Source organism: Mesocricetus auratus, unplaced genomic scaffold (assembly GCF_017639785.1).
Source record: "Mesocricetus auratus isolate SY011 unplaced genomic scaffold, BCM_Maur_2.0 Super-Scaffold_100676, whole genome shotgun sequence".
NCBI lineage: Eukaryota > Metazoa > Chordata > Mammalia > Rodentia > Cricetidae > Mesocricetus > Mesocricetus auratus.
Window position 1 is genome coordinate 117,148,571 of NW_024429266.1, and position 17,864 is coordinate 117,166,434.

The 17,864-nt window shown below is 43.3% G+C and overlaps 1 protein-coding gene across 2 annotated transcripts in view; it reads left to right on the top strand.

Annotated features, from left to right (window-relative positions):
- The window catches only part of Creb5 (cAMP responsive element binding protein 5), a 390,725-nt gene extending 373,597 nt beyond the window's left edge, over positions 1-17,128 (top strand). For both annotated transcript variants that reach the window (XM_005076816.4, XM_005076815.4), the window contains 3 exons: positions 2,220-2,447; positions 9,754-9,862; positions 10,758-17,128. In XM_005076816.4, the coding sequence (XP_005076873.1) occupies positions 2,220-2,447; positions 9,754-9,862; positions 10,758-10,921 (501 nt within the window). In that variant the 3' untranslated portion in view covers positions 10,922-17,128. The remainder of the gene's footprint in view (positions 1-2,219; positions 2,448-9,753; positions 9,863-10,757) is intronic.
- The last annotated feature ends 736 nt before the right edge of the window (positions 17,129-17,864 follow it).

Genomic DNA, 17,864 nt, shown 5'->3' on the forward strand with positions numbered 1-17,864 from the left:
CTAGGGATCATTTAGATGGTATCCTAAACTGTCACTCATGTTATATGTACAAGGCTGATTACTGACAAAATCTTGTCAATTATATGGTAGTCTGAACGGCAGGTACAGAAATTTCTGATTCTTCCAAATCTGAGAGTCAAAGTGAATTTGGGACAAATTCTGGCTTCTTCACATCCCCGTTCATTTTTTTTTTAGAAAATTTGCAAAGCAGCTCTACTAAGGAACTCCAGTAAGGGACTCCCATCTGGAACATAAACAGAGTCTCAGGGATTAACAGGACTACAGACTGTCTGGTTTTAGGTTGTACCTTCATATTCTCCCAGCTGCCTGTGACTTCCCTGCACCATTTAGGTGTGAATTCAGAATCCTGGTGAAACTTCATGGTCACCAGTAGTGTTTCTTAACCAGTATTCCCCCCAGTGAAAGCCCTGGACCCATGCTGGGCCAGAACTCCCCTTCAGTTAGCACCCAGGCTGCAGGTACAGGAGGGGTGTCTGAGTGTACGGAACTGACACCAGGGGAGTAGCTCGAGGCAGTGAGAGGTCCTTGCTGTGATGAAGACTAAAGTCCAGTCTTGCTTAATTCCGTCTTGGGCAGGACTGGTAGTAAGAGATCTCACGAGCGAAAAGTAGACGTGAAAACCGCCAGGTAGCTAAAGAGCCAGTGTGCTTCCTGCTGCTGTTGCCTGGTTCTGCAGGAGCCAGCTCAGGGGTCAGCACCTGACTCGACACACTTTGCTACATCTCAGCCAATGGCAAAGATTGTGTCATCACCAACCACCCTGGTGAGTAAGACCCTAGAAAATTTACTTATTTTGTGATCCCTCTGTGGTTGGGCGGAAAGGAATTGTCAATAAAGAGTTTCAGAAAATGCCTTCGCTGTAGATAAAATTACAGAGATGCAATCCGACCGACCTCCTGAATCTGATTCTTTTATAGTTTAGTCATAGAAGGTTTGACAGAGTTTAGGGCTAAAATATATCACCATCAGTCGACCGATGTCAACCCGCAGCCACTATTAGTGCAATTACAGTCATTCTGATTGATTTCAATCAGAGAGTTGGAATGCGTTAGCAAAGGGTTTTGAGCTTAGCTTTTTGAAAACTTTTTGCCTGTTATTTCTGTAGGTTAAATGTCTCTTGTAAAACAATTTTATAGGTATTACAGCTGCAAACCTGGGTGACTGAGAGGCAGGACAGGGAGGAAGGAGTGAGGAGCGTTAGCAAAAGCATTAGGTGCCCAGACATATAAAGAGGAGTTGTAGAAATTTCACAAGGTACTGCATGTCTGCCTCTTAGAGGGAAATAAAGCTGCCTGTGTGGGGGTCCCCAATCTTTCCCTGTTGTGGAGTCCCATGCAGACCTAAAGCTTAGTAAAACTTTTTTAATAAAGTGTGTGACCACTCCTAGTGTTTCTTTACAATGTAGGTATGTGTGAGGTAACCTGTCCTCACTGTCTCACCCTGCAGTGTACAAAGGAGAGGAGAGCTGGCAAGAATTGCTGGCTTTCCAAGACCCTGTCACTAGGAAGCTCTCCTGAGACTCCCTCCTCCTTAATCCAGGCTCTGAGGACCTTGTAGACCACACCTGCCTGGAGTCTGTAGGTCTTTAGTCCCAGGTATTAAAAATGGAACAGGAAATAGGACTACAACTCCCTTCTGCATTTACAAGGCTCTTCTATAGGAGTCCAGGGGTGACAATGGCAGTGTCCCATAGGTGTGCTCCCCTGATGGGACTTAAACACATTTGGAAGCAAAGGAGCACACGACCTGCCGCCAGGCTTTCTGCAAAACAAACACAACAAAACACTATTATGGAGATAATATTGATGTCACCGATTTCAACTCAGTAGCAGTCCACTACCAATTTAATGTTCTTTAACGCATCTTAAATAAAACATTTTTAATACCTGAAGAAGAAACAAATGCTCCCCTCCTCCCACGATCTTCCAAATGCCTGTCTGGAAAATAATTTCACCTGCTTGTACCCTTCTATTAGCCCCACCTGTATCTGACCCAAATACATAGACTGCAGTTCAGCGACTTTGCTCTCACTAATGTGATTTCATTGTTTATGCCATACACTGAGAACGAGTCTCACGTGCTTACTAAAAAGCAACTGGCTTCCTGAGCTTTGCTCTTGTTAACACTGGCTTGGGAGTCTTCCCTATCCAACATGCCCTTCCCCGTCCCCATCACCTCCTCCCTCTCCTTCCCCTCAGGTTTCACCAGCCACACAACAGATGCAACCAACCCAGACAATACAGCCGCCCCAGCCCACAGGGGGGCGCCGGCGAAGGGTGGTGGATGAGGACCCGGATGAGAGGCGGAGGAAGTTTCTGGAAAGGAACCGGGCTGCTGCCACCCGCTGCAGACAGAAGAGGAAGGTCTGGGTGATGTCACTGGAAAAGAAAGCAGAAGAGCTCACCCAGACAAACATGCAGCTTCAGGTGCGGTCCCATCCCTTCCCCAGCCCTTGTCACGGTTGGCATTTCCTGCTCTGCAGCCGCTTGTTGACCCACGGGATCCTACCGCACACCTCACCTCGGAGGAACCCCAGGCCGTCTCATCCAGCATCATTACGTAGTTCGGTGCTATCAGTCCTCCCACAAGGGATGAGGGTTGCATGGGGTCAAACACAGAACGGAGCAGGGCTTCAAACCTGGGTTCAGCGGCTTCTGGCTGTGTTAGGCTGCCTGGCTAGTTTCCTCATGTGTAAATGGGGAACGACTTCCCAGAGTTGGGGGGAAGATGTGAACGGATGTCCATGACGCAGCTAACATGGTCCCTGGCACCAGGCTGAGGGTCCCTTGGCATACACCAGTTGTCTGTGTTTTTGTTTTTAGTTGGCAGCATTATTTCATGTGTTGTTGTTAGCTTTGTGTGCTCTGAAAGCAAAGCCTGTCTCCATCTTCATTCCAAACTCAGGAAGGCTGGAATCTTGTGTGATTTTCGCTTTCCAGAGGTGGCTTAGCTAGGAACTTAGCTAGAGAAACTGTTCCTGTGTGATGAGGAAAGTAATTAATGTGTGGTGCGTCTCAGGAGAACTCCCCTCCCGCCGATGATGCATTCGAGGTGTTTGTTCTAACATCAGGAAGGTTCTCCAGAGAAAATGGCAGTGAAATTGATATATGACAAATACCTTCGGGGACCTTGGGAGGCCTTTTTAGATACAACCAGCCCCTCTCAGACTTGAGAGGAGCCTATGGGCATAAGAAGGAGGATAAGGTGACCGAAATAGACAGATTGCACACCTTAGTAACTGACAGTCTCTCCAGGCTGTCTCGGAACACCTGTAAGCAGATTTAATTTTAATTTTTTTTGAGAGAGGGCATTTTGTAGCCCACACTGTCCTTGAACTTGCTATGCATCTAAGGATGATCTTGAACCTCTGATCTCCTCGCCTCTAGCTGCAGAGTGCAGACATTGCTGGCATGCTACATCACAATCAATTTATGTGTTGCTGGGAATTGAGGCTTCACTAATGCTAAGCAAGCACTCTGCCACCTGAACTACAGCCCCAGCTATCTGTGCACCTTTCAAAGGAGCACTCGGGACGTCAAACCCCAGCGTCTTTGCATTGTGAGTTGCATTAAATGGAGGGGACTCATGGTATCCCGTGTACAAATCAAAGTGTACAGAGGAAGATTGGTGTATCTTTCTGAACTCAGTAACTTGCAGGCATTCAAGCCCCTCCCCCCAACACACACACACATTAGATGTATCACCCTTTTGTGATAGACATGATGAAATTAGAAAATACACAGCTTACATAAAATAAGATCATATGCCTGTTCTTGCACACAGTTTGGGGCCGTGCCTCACTGTACCTCCTCCCTGTTGGCTATTCCCGCTTCTGGCACAGGACCCGCACTGGGTTTTGTTTGCTTGTGTTTTGTTTTTGCTTTTATCATTGAACAAGCTCCCCATCTGTAGAGTGTCCGCAGACTGGCTGCCTCACCGACTTGGCAGCGGTCTGATTGCAGTGCGTCAAACCACAATGCGGTGTCTGGCGCTAGACACCTTCAAAGCCACAGCCGCACTCAGGCAGGCAGAGTCGTCTGTGGGGAACTTTAACAGGAGTGTGGATAAGCATCTCAGCACTTGTGGTTACATTTTCGCTTTGACGTGTTTGTGTTAAAAATGGTACTGGGGGGGGTGGAGAAATGGTTTTGCAGTTAAGAGCACTTGCTGCTTTTTCAGGGGACCCAAGTTTGGTTCCCAGCACCAATGCAGAGTACCTCATGGCTGCCTGAGCCTCCAGGTCCAGAGCATGCAATGCCATCTTCTGACTTTCTCGAGCACCTGTACACACATGGCACACACTCACACTGGCACACACGTATATAAATAAACATTTTTTTAAAAATAAATTGGAGTGTGACTGGAACATTAAACCTACCGTTTCACAGACACTGTTGGCAAATCATTTTATAATGAATCGCTTTGCAGAAATACGTGAAATGAGTGAACGCTCTGGGCTGTGCAGACCCACCACACATTGTGGCATTGGCTGAGCAAGAAGTGAAGCAGGAATTCCTAGCAGTTCTGAGACCTACAGGAGGATGGTGGAGACCCGTGGGGTTTCCAATTTGAGTGCTATTGACTCTGGGAATCTTTGTTACAGCATGTGACATTTAGGCTGTTTCATAGCATCTTTGGCTTCTAGAATCAGGAGAAAACCCCTCCCTCAGCTGTGACAACCACAATACCTCCAGACAGTGCCACTGGCCCCCTGGTTGGAGAAGAGAATGTGGGGGTACAAAAGTCAGCTTCAGTTGAGTGCAAGTCCCTAAAAACAGAGCCATGCAGAGCCGGCTGACATGTGTCAGATACGAAACTTTAAATCAGTGTGAATTCCAATGGGTCCTCCAAGATTTACTCCAGGATCTTTGCTGAGCAGAATCACAGCAGAGAGCCGCACAGAAAGATGCCCTTGAGTCTGAGGTCAGCTGTGTTTGGGTCTTGACATACACTTATTTATGACTGCTTTCAGAAAACATACAAAGTACGTTTACCCTTTGCTAGACACTAATTCACTGTGTGTGTGTGTGTGTGTATGCTTAATATTTTAGAACCCAAATAGCTAAGACAGCCAAGAAAAAGAGGTACTAAGTCCTAAGAACTGGGATTTAAAAGAAAAAAAATCATCAGCCCTAGAGAGTCTATGCAGCAGACACTGGTAACTTTCGGCTACAAAATCAGTACAGAGAAAGCAAAAAAGATCACAAACACCACTTACTGATGGTTTTCAAGCACTGCTTGGAGGCTGGGGACCAGAGGGACAAAAGCCACAACAGCCCCATGTTCTCTGGTTATACACGGGGGGTTATCATGCCCCGTGATGCAGGAGAGAATGTCACAGCCTTTCCTACCTTTGAGTGACCCCTTTCTTCTCACTGTCAAAAGGAAAAGGTGTCTCTCTTGAGACTGGTCCCATGAGCCAAATTTTAAGTAAATAGAAATAAAAGGTGCTAAGCAAACAAGCCCTAGCCAGATGGAACATCCAAGGTCCGAATGGCCAGCTGCCACCTTTGAGTTGTTTTCCAGAATAGAACCCTCTGGTTAGGCAGACGCAAAGCTCTCGGTTGGAAAAACAAGACTTAGGAAAACAGAAAGCAGACCCCAGTTTTCCTTGCCTGATTTCACAGCAAATCTTTGCCCAAGAGGTCAACACAGGTGTAGGATTTAGAGAAACTTAGAAAATGCCTAACCTGCCATTTTACCATATGAAGAAACTGAGGTTTTGGGGAGATCAGGAGTCACCCCAAATGTCATACAACCAGTAAGTATCAGAGTGAGGTCTTGGGCAAATTGCCTGTGGCCCTAAGCCACTACTCTGACATCTTTCCTTCTAAGAAGCCCTTGAACCGAAGGACCCTGCCTGTTGATGCTGTTGTGACAGATCGATGCTCATGTGGCATTCCTAGGTCATTTGCGTTCAGTGGAGATATGGAAATCATCTGGTCACCCGCTAAAGTAATTGCTTTTCCTTTTTAGTACAAAGACACATGGTCTAAGTTGATGCTGAAATTTTAGACACACAAACCCAGGTCTGGGACTTGGCAAGGGAACGGGCCAGATGGAAACTGTTGCTTGACAAATTGAGAGTCCTTTGTTTCTGAGGGGACCAAACCTGCCCTCAGCTAATCTGAAAAAGGGGGTGGGGTTCTGGACCATTTGCGGTAATTATGTTTTTGGCACAAACTCCAGCTTATACCAAACAGCATTGTGGATTTATCCTACAACAAAATGACATTACCAAAGCCCCGAGCTGTCAGGGAATTCTGAACGTGCCATTTAAAGGATGGTATTGAAGTGTGGAACACCTCGACATGGTTGCTGCTTCACCCTCGGGCAGATGTGTGAATTAAGAACACATCATTGTGATGGGATCCCGATCTTACCAGCATTATCTGAACAGCTAACTGCTTTAAGAAGAGCAGCCTCAGATCCATTCCACAACTGAAAACCCAAAGGATTGACCTCAGCCCGAGATTTTATTAGTTAGCCTTGATTTTTATTATTTATGTGAGCACCTAGAACAGGCATTGCAACCAACAAAGGTGAACTTCAAATGTGATTTTTTTTCCCTCCATTCATAAAGTGAGCTGATGCCTCATACAGTTCTGGCTTTTATCTCCTTGCTGAACTTCTAGGCCAAGTTTGACTTCTTTCATGCGCTTTTGAAACATTTGCTATCTGGTTTCTCTCTTACAAAATGAATTCAAGGTGATTCTAGTCCTCTTACCTTGAAAAAGACTTTGAGTAGAAGCACAGTCTAATGTTTGTGTATTTTCTGCTCCTGTCTTCTCTGGGTGCAGAGTCCTTCGATGCCCTGTCAGTGCAAGCATTCCATTTAGCCTCCCTTCCCTAGGACAGCAGTTATTGCCCTTTGTCAAATTAAAGGGCCCTGATGACACTCTTTTTCAGTATGAGTACACTGGTTGTTTGGTTTTTGTTTTTGTTTTCTCTGTGTGTAATGAAACTGTGACTATACACTGCGCCTTGTTAGGATTTGGTCATCTAAAGGGTGATGGAAAGGGCTTCCTTTTGAGACATAAGGCCTGGAGTATAAGCATCTGTGAGAATAACCAAAGTGATTTGCTGGCCAATGAAGATGGAGACTAGCTCCTCCGTTTGATAAGTAGTTGAGTTTCTCAACAGAAAAGCAACACAGAATCACTCTGGAATAAGAAGCTGTCTTTTTGGGAAGAATTAAACTAGTCCATCCATCTTAGTTTGGACTTTGGTGGAGTGATTTTCTAAAGTCAACCCTACTACTGTCCTTAGTAGTGGTGTCATTTTGTTTGGTTCGCAGTGCTAGGGATGCCGTCAGAGCCTTTCCTATTCCAAGCAAGCGCTATACCACTGAGCCACACCTTCTTTACCGATACCTGATTATAATGCACAATTCTGAGTGAGCTGCTTTTTCTGTGGGTTGCTGTGCATAAATTCCATGGTTCTCAGGCTTTTGCTTATTCTCCACAGCATCAGAGTAATGTGTGTTGAAGCCAAGGGCTGCTTACTTCTCTCTGCTGATGTTGTTAAAACTGTGACTGGGCCAACTAACACAATTACTAACATCAGAAATCTGTGCATATTCATGTTTGTCCTTAAATGGTGGTGGTTTTACAACATTCTCTGAATTCCTACATCTTTCTTAGACATAATTTATGTTTCCATCTATATAATTGTTTTCCCTACATGCATGTATACACACTATGTGCATGCCTAGTACTCATGGAAACTACAGAGGACATTGTTGAATCTCCTGGAACTGGAGTTATGGATGGTTGTGAGCCACCATGTGAATGCTGGGAACCCTTCATCCCTTCAGCCCTTGTTCTTACACCCTTTCAGAACTTTACACCACTCAAAACCTTCTCCTACTTACCGCATACTGGTTTATTAATGAAGTATGTTGTTATTCATGGTCAAAATGTTGCTGCCATATAGTTGGATAGGGTTTTAGTAACAGACCTGAATCTATTGCTACTTTGTAGTAAAATTGCTTTGTGGAAACAGAAAATGTATCGTGAAAGAGTTTGGGATGTGCTCCCACTAGTAGCCAATGGCATTATTGGTATTTCAAAAAAGAAGCAATGGACATGCTCTGACTAGAGCTCAAATGTTGCCTATACAGGGTCACTGCCCAGGGCACAGTGGAGGATAAAATGGAACCTATATTCACCTTCTCCAAGATGGCCATCAGCTGCAAATAAGATTGAATTTTAATTAAACAGGTGTTAAGAAAGCAAAATAATCCATCTTGGTTTTGTTTGCTAATTTTAAAATTATTTATTGTGGGGCATGCACGTGTCATGTCACACATGTCGAGATCAGCGGTAACTTGTAGAAGTTCATCTCTTCTTCACCCTGTGGATCCTAGAGATTGAGCTCCAGTCCTCACTCCTGGTGGCAAGCACATTGACCCATCAAACCACCCCCATGTTTGACTCTCAGACTTTGCTGGTTATTTTTTCTAGGCCACAGTAGAAATGGGGTGGCTTTTCTGAGTGCCATTGTCTCGTCATTTGCAGCTGAGAGGATTGCTAGGCGCTCGGGTGTCCGGCATGGTGTATTCAGAAGAGCATCATTGCTAAGTGTGCAAGTAGTGAGACATTCCATTGCATTGTGTGAGTGCATGGATACACACACATCACAGTTCTCTGTTTCAGTCTGAGTCGTTTTATTTTTAAACAGGATTTTAATTGTCTAAAGGTGATACTTTCCTACATACTGTTTTAAAGACAGGGAGAACTTGGTGGTTGGAGGAAACAAAGGTTATTTAAACATCATAATTCAGGTATAGTTCAAAGTAGAGTTGGTTGATAGCTGATGGGAATTTCCCTGTAAAATAAAGTTGTTCCACTTGCCCTAGAATTGTGGGAAGTCACTTTGGGCTTTAGCTGGTCCCTATCAATCATACTCCCTGGGAAGTAGGAGGTACCATTTGACTTCATGAATGCTCTCAGATTTAAGAGCAATTTTCCTGTACCAATTAAATGACTTACTCATACTTAGGTGAATTTCTTTTTATTACCATGTTTTTATAGTTTGAAAGATAATGGATAGATCTTTTGCAGTTGAGAGGACTGTTAGTTTATTAGCGACTTATTCAGTGTGCAGTTGAATCCAGTACTCCAAATGCATTTGGAAATGGGAGATATTCTTTTAAAATAAAAACAGTCCCAATTTTTTTTCAAATAACTTCTAGATTTCTAGGAATGTTCTTCTTTAGTTTATTTGTGCCTGGAAAGTCAAGTTCATGACATGGGTGTCACCTAGCTCTTTGTAAGTTGTTCTGTTTCTGATTCCATCTTCCAAATGCTATAAATGAGGTTGGTGGAGGTTAACTAAATTGTGTTATCCATCTCCAGTTGCATGGTCAGCGAAGAGTGGGGATTCTCACCTATATAACCTGGTTCCAGGGCCCATCACTTAAACGGTGTAATCTGGTTTTTTAAAGTAGTGTTCATTTCTTGAGTTAAACTCTGGTCTCTTCAAAAGACCCATAGCAAATTAGAGGGACAAATTAAGGGACAGCTACAAAATTCAGATCAATCCCTCCAAATAATATTCTTTTTTTTTTAAGATAGGGTTTCTCTGTGTAACTTTGGAGTCTCAAGTAATATTCTTAATGTCATTCAGACTCAAACAATAAAGTTTGATGATTTTGTTGTTGAAAGTGGGTGGGACTTTGTGTTTACATTCTTTCGGCATGCTCACCACAATTTCACTATGTCTTTCCAGAATGAAGTGTCCATGTTGAAAAATGAAGTGGCCCAGCTGAAACAGCTGTTGTTAACACATAAAGACTGCCCGATTACAGCCATGCAGAAAGAATCGCAAGGATACTTAAGTAAGCCGCTGCTTCATTCTTTAGAAGTCACTTTTTTGTTACTAACTTTGCACTGAATTTTACTAAAATGGAAAAATGCAGTCTACGTTGCACACCTAGGAAGATATACTGGAATTACTGAGCAATTAAAAGCTCTCCTGCTGGTGGGGGGTGGGAGGGTTGCTGGGCATCCTTCCTGACCTCTCCAGCACCATGCCCACCACTTCCTGGTAAGCTCTGGAATGTTCTGCATTACCAAATTCAAGCTTTGTAGTCAGGAAGAAACTAGTCTGTGGGGGTCCAATTACCGGCAGCCTGTTCTACATGCTGAGAAGTCTGCAGGCTGGGAGGCAGCACTGGTGACTCATGCCCAGTGTCTCAAGAGATACTGCCTGTTGCCCACCAGTCTGGCAAGTTCCTGGGCTGTTCGAGTTTACCAGCAGGCAAAGTGGGGCCCCTTTTCCTGTCTCTACTTTCTGCACCTGGAATGTCAGTAGACTAGATGCTAGTTGTATAAGGGATGGTGGGAGAAAGAATGATTCATGGCTGAAGGTCAATTTGTTTTCAAATAATTTTTTAGATTGAGCAACACAGATTCTCTCAACACATGTGAGTATTTTTCCACATTTAATATACAAACGGCTATCTGAAAATACAAAATGGGGAAGTTCACACACCAAGACTCAAACACAAGAAGTCACTTTGGTGGAGAAAGCATGGTTTTACACGTAGCTATAAACCTGGAAGGCTTAGCTTAGTGACTTCGGTCTAAAATGAAGTTTTGGCCATACCTTCCAGAAAAAGATGTGTGAGATTCTTCTACATGAAGTAAATGTCCAACAACATTTTTATTTGTTCCTGAGGAGTTCCCACAAGAAAGAGCTATATTTGTGTGTGTGTCTACGTTCTCTTCTAGGTCCAGAGAGCAGCCCTCCTGCGAGCCCTGTCCCTGCATGCTCGCAGCAGCCGGTCATCCAGCATAACACGATCACTACGTCCTCCTCCGTCAGCGAGGTCGTGGGGAGCTCTACCCTCAGTCAGCTCACGACTCACAGAACAGACCTCAATCCTATTCTTTAAAAGGCAGTGGTTAGACCTGGCCTCTGAGAAGAGTTGGGGCATGCTACACACATCCTTTCTCCAAAGGGCATTTTTAGGATTAACTCAGACCTGGAAGACGCCTCAGCTCTTTCAAAGACTGGCCTTCATTTTTATAGTTATTATGGAAATGTTGTCTTTTATACTTAGTTATATAAGAAAAAGGGAGTTATGCAATGAATATCTATCAGCTTGGGAAGCCTGTTGGTGCTTTTCTCCAATTTTCTGGTACCAGTTTCTTGTTTATAAATGGAGTCTTTCCTGTATATAGCCATAGTTTCATTCTTTCCAGTCCAACCCTTTGCCTGGAACAAGGAATCTTGTTAAACTACAGCTTTTAGCCAAAATGAGGTATGTGTAGACGCCAAGTGAGATGGGTCCACAGTAACTGGGTGAGAAATCTGAATGCGTCATAACTCATGTTGAGTTCGTGCTGTGATGTCACCAGAGTCTCAGATGAACACATGGGCCGTCCTGAGTTTTTTTCTTGCTAGAAAAAAAGGAACTATGGTCCACCGATGTCCCAAGAAAGCCACCAAGCATGTCAGCCCTCTCCTGCTCTCATCCACTTGCTCAGATGTTCAATATCCTCCACTCTCACTTCCCCGGGTTCCTCATTTACTCTTTGTTTTGGCTTTCCTCTGTTTTGCCTTTTCCCCTTTTGCTTTGCATGTGAAGAAGAAAATAATGTCTGAAGAAGAAAAAACAAATCCTGAAACTGTGGACCTAGCCACTGCTTCACTTGAGTTTAACCCACAGCTGGAGTTCATTCAACCCTTGCCTTTCACAGAATAGTAACCAGGAGATGTTTAATGTGCCTGATTTAATGTTTTTAATAACCAGAGCAAATAAAAAGTGGTTTGGTTATAGGTGAAGCACTATTGAATGCCAGCTGTGGAGACACTAGGGAAAGGGACTTTGTAAGCCCCAACTGTGAAAGTTCAAATTAGGATGTGGGCTCTGACATCACACCCTCGAATTACAACTCGTTTCTATAGCCTGTCTATAATGTTGAAAAATCCATGCACTATATAATAGTTCAGAAGGGCTCTGTTCACTACACAGATTACATTGTTCAATCATCAGCTGCTAATAGCCTAAGATTTATTATTATTATTTTTCCTAAGCCTATGGAACTGTGCTGTTCTGGTGGGCAAAATCAGGCTCACTCCTGGAAACAGAGAGGGAGAAAGCAAGGCCAGTGTTTCCGCAGGGTGCTTGCAGTCTATAAGAACAGACCGACTCTTTGGCTGCCCATCAAATTCAGTGGAGGTGGCCAGGCTGTTGCCCTCCAATGAACAGTTCTGATTTATATTTTCAGCAATGAACTTGCCCATTATGAAAAGCAGATCAAACCCAAACCACAGTTGTGCCTCCTTGAAACAAGCCATTCTGCTCTGCTGGTGTTTTAATATTGTGTTTCACAAATAATAGGGGCTAATGTTTCTCACTAGCAGCCTAGGCATATGCTGGTGTTTCATCTCTGCCCAAATACTTCACCTCCTTACCTGTGTGTGTGAGTGTGTGTGTGTGTGTGTATGTGTGCCTGAGTGTGTGTGTGCGGGTAGGTGTGTGTGTGTGTGTGTGTGTTTATGAACAGTGTAGGTTTTAAAAGAACAGTATTTTACAAAAGCTGTCACTTTTATAAGAGTTCAGTAAAGGAAGGATGTACTTTTTCGCTCACTATAGTTTAAAAGATCTATTTTAGAGGAAAAAAAAAGAAAATATGAGGGCTCCGAAGCATGATTTTTGTAAGTAGTTTCAGTTTTATCTAATAACTTACTTTTAAAATCAATATTTATCAACAATTTTTCCATGTATGCTGTGCTTTTGAGAAACAAGTTTGACTGTTCAGTAAAGCTTAAGACTTGGATATATGCCTAAGATTAAAAAAAATGCAAAAAAAAAAAAACCCAGCCAAAACAAGAAAAATGAAAACAGAAGAAGGAAGATGGGGCACACAAGCTTTTCTATTGTATTTTAGGAAATGGAAGTGTATCGTTCTCAAGTAGTTTAAATACGGAATGCATATTAGTATTTTTTTTCCCAAATTCTGGCAGTAAATGAATGGTTTAACCTAACTGGCTTCCTAAGAAATGTTTAATTCAAAATAATCTGCAAGGTAGATATTCTGCTCCCCTCAAAAGACAAGGGGGTCAAGTTGGAGTGGCAGAACTTTGAATAAGCAAGACCTTTTCTCTCCTGCCTGCATGTATAGCACTTGAAGAAATGAATTTCTTTTTGTAATCCACTAGTAATACCATGATGTCTAGGGAGTGGCCTGCCACTGAAATGATGATTTTTAGTTTCCTCCTCTCCCACCTCTCAACTGAAATACTTAGCTGTTAAACAGGCAGGCTTTGCAGTTAAGAACTTGCCTGCATTTTTCTTAATTCAGCGACAGCTTGACTGATGTGCATAATTTATAGCTTAATTATGTCTGTTTTTTATGCTAAGTAGGCAAGCCACCACACACAGCAACCCTTTCTCAACATATAATTAGAATGAACTGCCTTCTTGTTATGTGCGGGCCTTTAGGTGTGTTTGTTTGGAGCAGGGAGATACTGCAGTGAGGGTGCCAGCTTTGGGTACTACAGTCCCAAAGAGAAAAACCCTTTTAGGTTAAATCTAGTTTCCGGTCTATCCCTAGTAAAGATCCCACATAAAGGGTCAGCCTTCGAGGGATGGCAGAGCCTCCCTGAAATGACCCTGGCAGTGCCTGTCATACACTGGCCACCCCAGGACAGCATCCTTTTAATGCCATTATCTTCTCCTCCCAGCCAGTTGCTGTGTCAGCCATGCAGACTTTTTGTGAATCAATCAGAGGTGACAGCCTTCAGAGTCCCCCATCCAAAGGAGGAAAGGGGAGTCCCAGCAACACTGCCTCTCCTTACTCCTGTGTGGCTCTGTTATCACAGGATCTGTTTCTCAAGTCCCTGCCAGCCTTCTGGGAACTTCTCCAGGCCCTCCCTGCCGAATGTGCTGAGAGCTGGTAACTTGAGTATTTCTGCCGGGTGGATTCTCACCTGGATTCAGGCATTGTTTCTCTTTGATACCTTCCTCAATCTGTGGTGCTGGGAGATTGAAAGCCCCAGTCAGACCTGGGTAAATGTCCTAATCTCAAAGCCAGATGTGGAGTTACATGTGGTTCCCCGGTGACACCAGTCTTCCACGTCCTACCCTTACATCACCGTGTTAACACAACCTGTGAGAGGCCGGTCTCCTGTGAGCCCTCCCGGTGAGTATGGTGAGAATCTGGGTGACTGACTCAGCCTGTGCTCCTTGCAGCTTATCTAGTCAATAAATAAGATTCAGTGCAAGCTCCGAGAGAGGTGTCAGTGGGAGTGCTCAGGTGACTGTGGCCTGCTAGTAAAGCAAGTTGCAGTGACTTGAAGTTTGCCATTAAAATTATAAACCAACTTCAGTTAAAAAGCAAACAAAAACAAAAAACAAAACAGCCCTTAGCTGGGATTATTTTATTTGAAGCACCAGTAACTACTATAAAACTAGCCTTCCAGTTAGGGTAGAATGTCCCTCTCTTTGAGTAATAAAACCATCTAAGAAAATATATATGTATGTATGTATGTGTATACAGTGGGATTCAAGGACCAAAGCGAAATTTGAACAGAAATCTTAATTTAGAATTTATAAGATATTTATTAATAAATGTTATTTTAAACATTCCATTTGAACAGTATTCTTCTGTAGGGTCTACGTGTCTTGAAAATGTTAGTCCATAATTAACTGCCCTAGATAGAGTGCCATTTTTCAGGGTCTTGGATGGCTATTTCCATCACTTGCTGGAAGCCTGTGCTCAGATCTCTGTGCGTAGACCTTTGGAGGCTTGTTGACTGCTCTGTGTATTACTGGTTAATCTACATTCTGAGCAAGGTCGTTTTCTTTTTAAAACATTTATTTCTTCTTTTCATTTTTAAAGTAAGTGCTTTCATTTAAGAAGCATGTTCAACTAAAGGGCGCCAGTGATCAGAACCAGGACAACTTTCTTATTTTTTCTTCTCTTTTATTTATTTTTTTTAAATGCCTTCCTCCTCATTCTCTTCACTGCACAACCATCCCCAAGAACACCTTGTACTACTCCGCTGCCTGGAGCTCCCGGCCCCTCCCAAACAATGGGCAGCAGCTTGAGGTCTTTCAAACGCTGTCCCTTCCTAGTATCTGAATGGGAAAGGAAGCCGCCTTCTCTCGGTAAAGCCATGCCTATGCCACAATAGTGATTTAGAACCGCTCTCCTGCTTTTAAAGTTGCACTTTAGCTCTTTGGCCCCGCCCCCTTGCTCTGCTTATCTGTCTAACCTCTTTCCTGACCTTCAGCTTGCGTTGGCTCCACCCTTTACGAGTGTTCTATGAGGGCCCTATGTGGCACCATTTCAAATAGTTTCTAAAAAATTTAAACCAGGTTCATGTGTAGGCACTCATTCCTAGCGTGGCTAAGCAGCGCTTCTCATGGCCTCCTGAAGCCTGCACCAAGAATGCCAAGAGCCGCCAGTTCACAATATGATTTGGCCCCTTGATCTCTTTCTCCCTTGCATAGTTTTGAAAAATGCTATATGATGCAACAGATGTGAGGCAACAACTAAGCTACACTTAACGATTTTCTATCTCATCCTCCAAACCAAAGTACCCTGAGTAAGCCAGGAGAGGTCTCCTCTCCAGTGCCATGGTGCACACTTCGCTGGTGTCCTAGCCATAGTTTTTATAAGGCTGCTGAAGCAACAGTGGCCCTGTGCTCTCATTCCTAGGTCTCAATATTACAATGTTGCCTTGTAGCATGGTTAAGGACAACCCCTCTGTTTTATAATCACAGCCTAAGGAAAGAGCAGAAGACAAAGGAGCAATAAACTTACGAGTAAAAATCCAATACCAAAACACACACAAAGAACTCAAATCAGTCTAACTCGTCGTGTTGTGACAATAGAAATACGTCCGTCTGTTCAAAAGTCTCTTCCTATTCCTTGTGGAATTTTTCAGTGATGTAATGCTTGTAGCCAAATTGCTTAAAGAGTGTTTATATATTTTTTCCTTATAAATCATCTATTTTTTGAAAAAGAAAAACCTATTTAACTGCAAACTGAAGATAGAGTAAAGGCAAATTGCCAGGCTTTGTTCAAACATTAATACCAGTAAGTGGCCCTCTGATGCCTTTCCACGCTTACCATCGGGAAGGGAATCGATAGTCGGCTGCTATATTTAAACCAAGTTGAAGCATCTAGCTCATTAGAAGTCAGGACCTAGGAATTTCTTCCTAAGCCATTTAAGGTTTCCCTGCATTGGGGTTTATATCCTAGAACTTTATAGGGATTCTTTGAAACATAAAATCATTTCACCTCACATCGGAGAATGTGGGACCTGAATAAATTAGCTTTAACTACATCATTAAAATCTTCCACACAATCAATGCATTAGATTCTCATTTGCTCCTTTTGAATGCCCCACACTGCTAAAATTGCAAGGGAAAGTAGTGGTGCTCCATGGAGGGAATCAAGGGAAAGGACCCTTCCCAAGCAGCTGCGGGCAGGAAGACCTGCCCACCCCTTCCTTTCCAGGACCTCTGCTAATCTCCTCTGCTTCACAGAGAGGAACACTGCCTTTGAAGATTGTCTCTAAGGGAAAAAAATAAGCTTGAAATGTTCTCCATAGAGAGTACATAATACTTGGGATCTTCTGAAAAGACCCCAAATAATGGCTCTGTTCAAACACAATGTTCTAGGACAATTGGAATGGAAACATTGTCCAAAAATATAATAGAATAAAAGAAGTTTAGCACTGTGTAAAGTAAGTGTTGACTGAAAAAGTCCCCCCCCCCCGAAAAAGGTGCCGTCACTTTAAGTTCTGGATTTGGGGTTATTTGTCATTGTAAACAGCAAAGCCTTTGTGTTTGTGTGTCTGTCTGTGAAGCAACCACCTTCCAATTGGAGGGAGAGAAAAAAACCTGGGGGGGGTACATATGTGTAAATATTTGCTGCAGCATTTTAATGTGTTTAATTTTCTGTTTAGCTTTTTGTTGCATTGTGAACACATTTATTGTTATCAGTGGACAATGAGTTCATTAAGACTGTTCGACTAGGCCATATTTTTACTTCTCTTTCTAGCAAGAAGAGACAAGATTTTGTGCATTTGTACAAATGTTAATATCACTGCAATTCCAATATAATAAAGCACTCAAATGCAAGCAATGTGCATAACTTTTATATGATGGAATTTGGGTTTCCAGATAATAGTATTGATTCTTCATACAGTTCCAGTACTGACTGGTGAACCAAGGCTTACCCCCAAAGGTCACTGATGTGTGGGGACAGGTCAGGGCAAGGATGTCTCCTCCCCAGAGTGTCTCTGCACTCCTCCCTTTTCCATCCAGCTTCTCAGCTGAGATCACTGGTAATAGATTCTTACTGTACTTCACTTAGGGATGTTGAGGGATTTCCCTTCCGGTTCCACAACCACCTTGCCCCAAATGAACACTCAAAGACATATTAATTATAATACTGTTGGTTGGTGGCTTGGGATTCTTATTGACTAGCTCACTCTTAATTATTAAGCCATTTCTATTTATCTAAGTATTTCCACGTGGTCTTATTCTACCGGAGAAGGATCCAGACCTGTTTCTCCTTTGTCGTCCTACATGGTGACTCCACTTCTGCCTATACCTCCCAGAATTCTCCTCATCTCCTACCCCCCTACCCCCTGGCCCCTCCTGTCTTCCTACCTGGCCAATCAGTGTTTTATTCATCAACCAATAAGAAAAACATATACATAATAACATCTCCCATCAAAGAGAGATGGAGCTTAGCAGACCTTAATGCCAGACATCCTCAGCTCATGCTCCAGTTATGTTAAAAAAAATCAAGAAATCACGTTGGGAAGGGCCTAGGCCCTGCCCTGAACGAAATGACAGACTCTGGAGATGC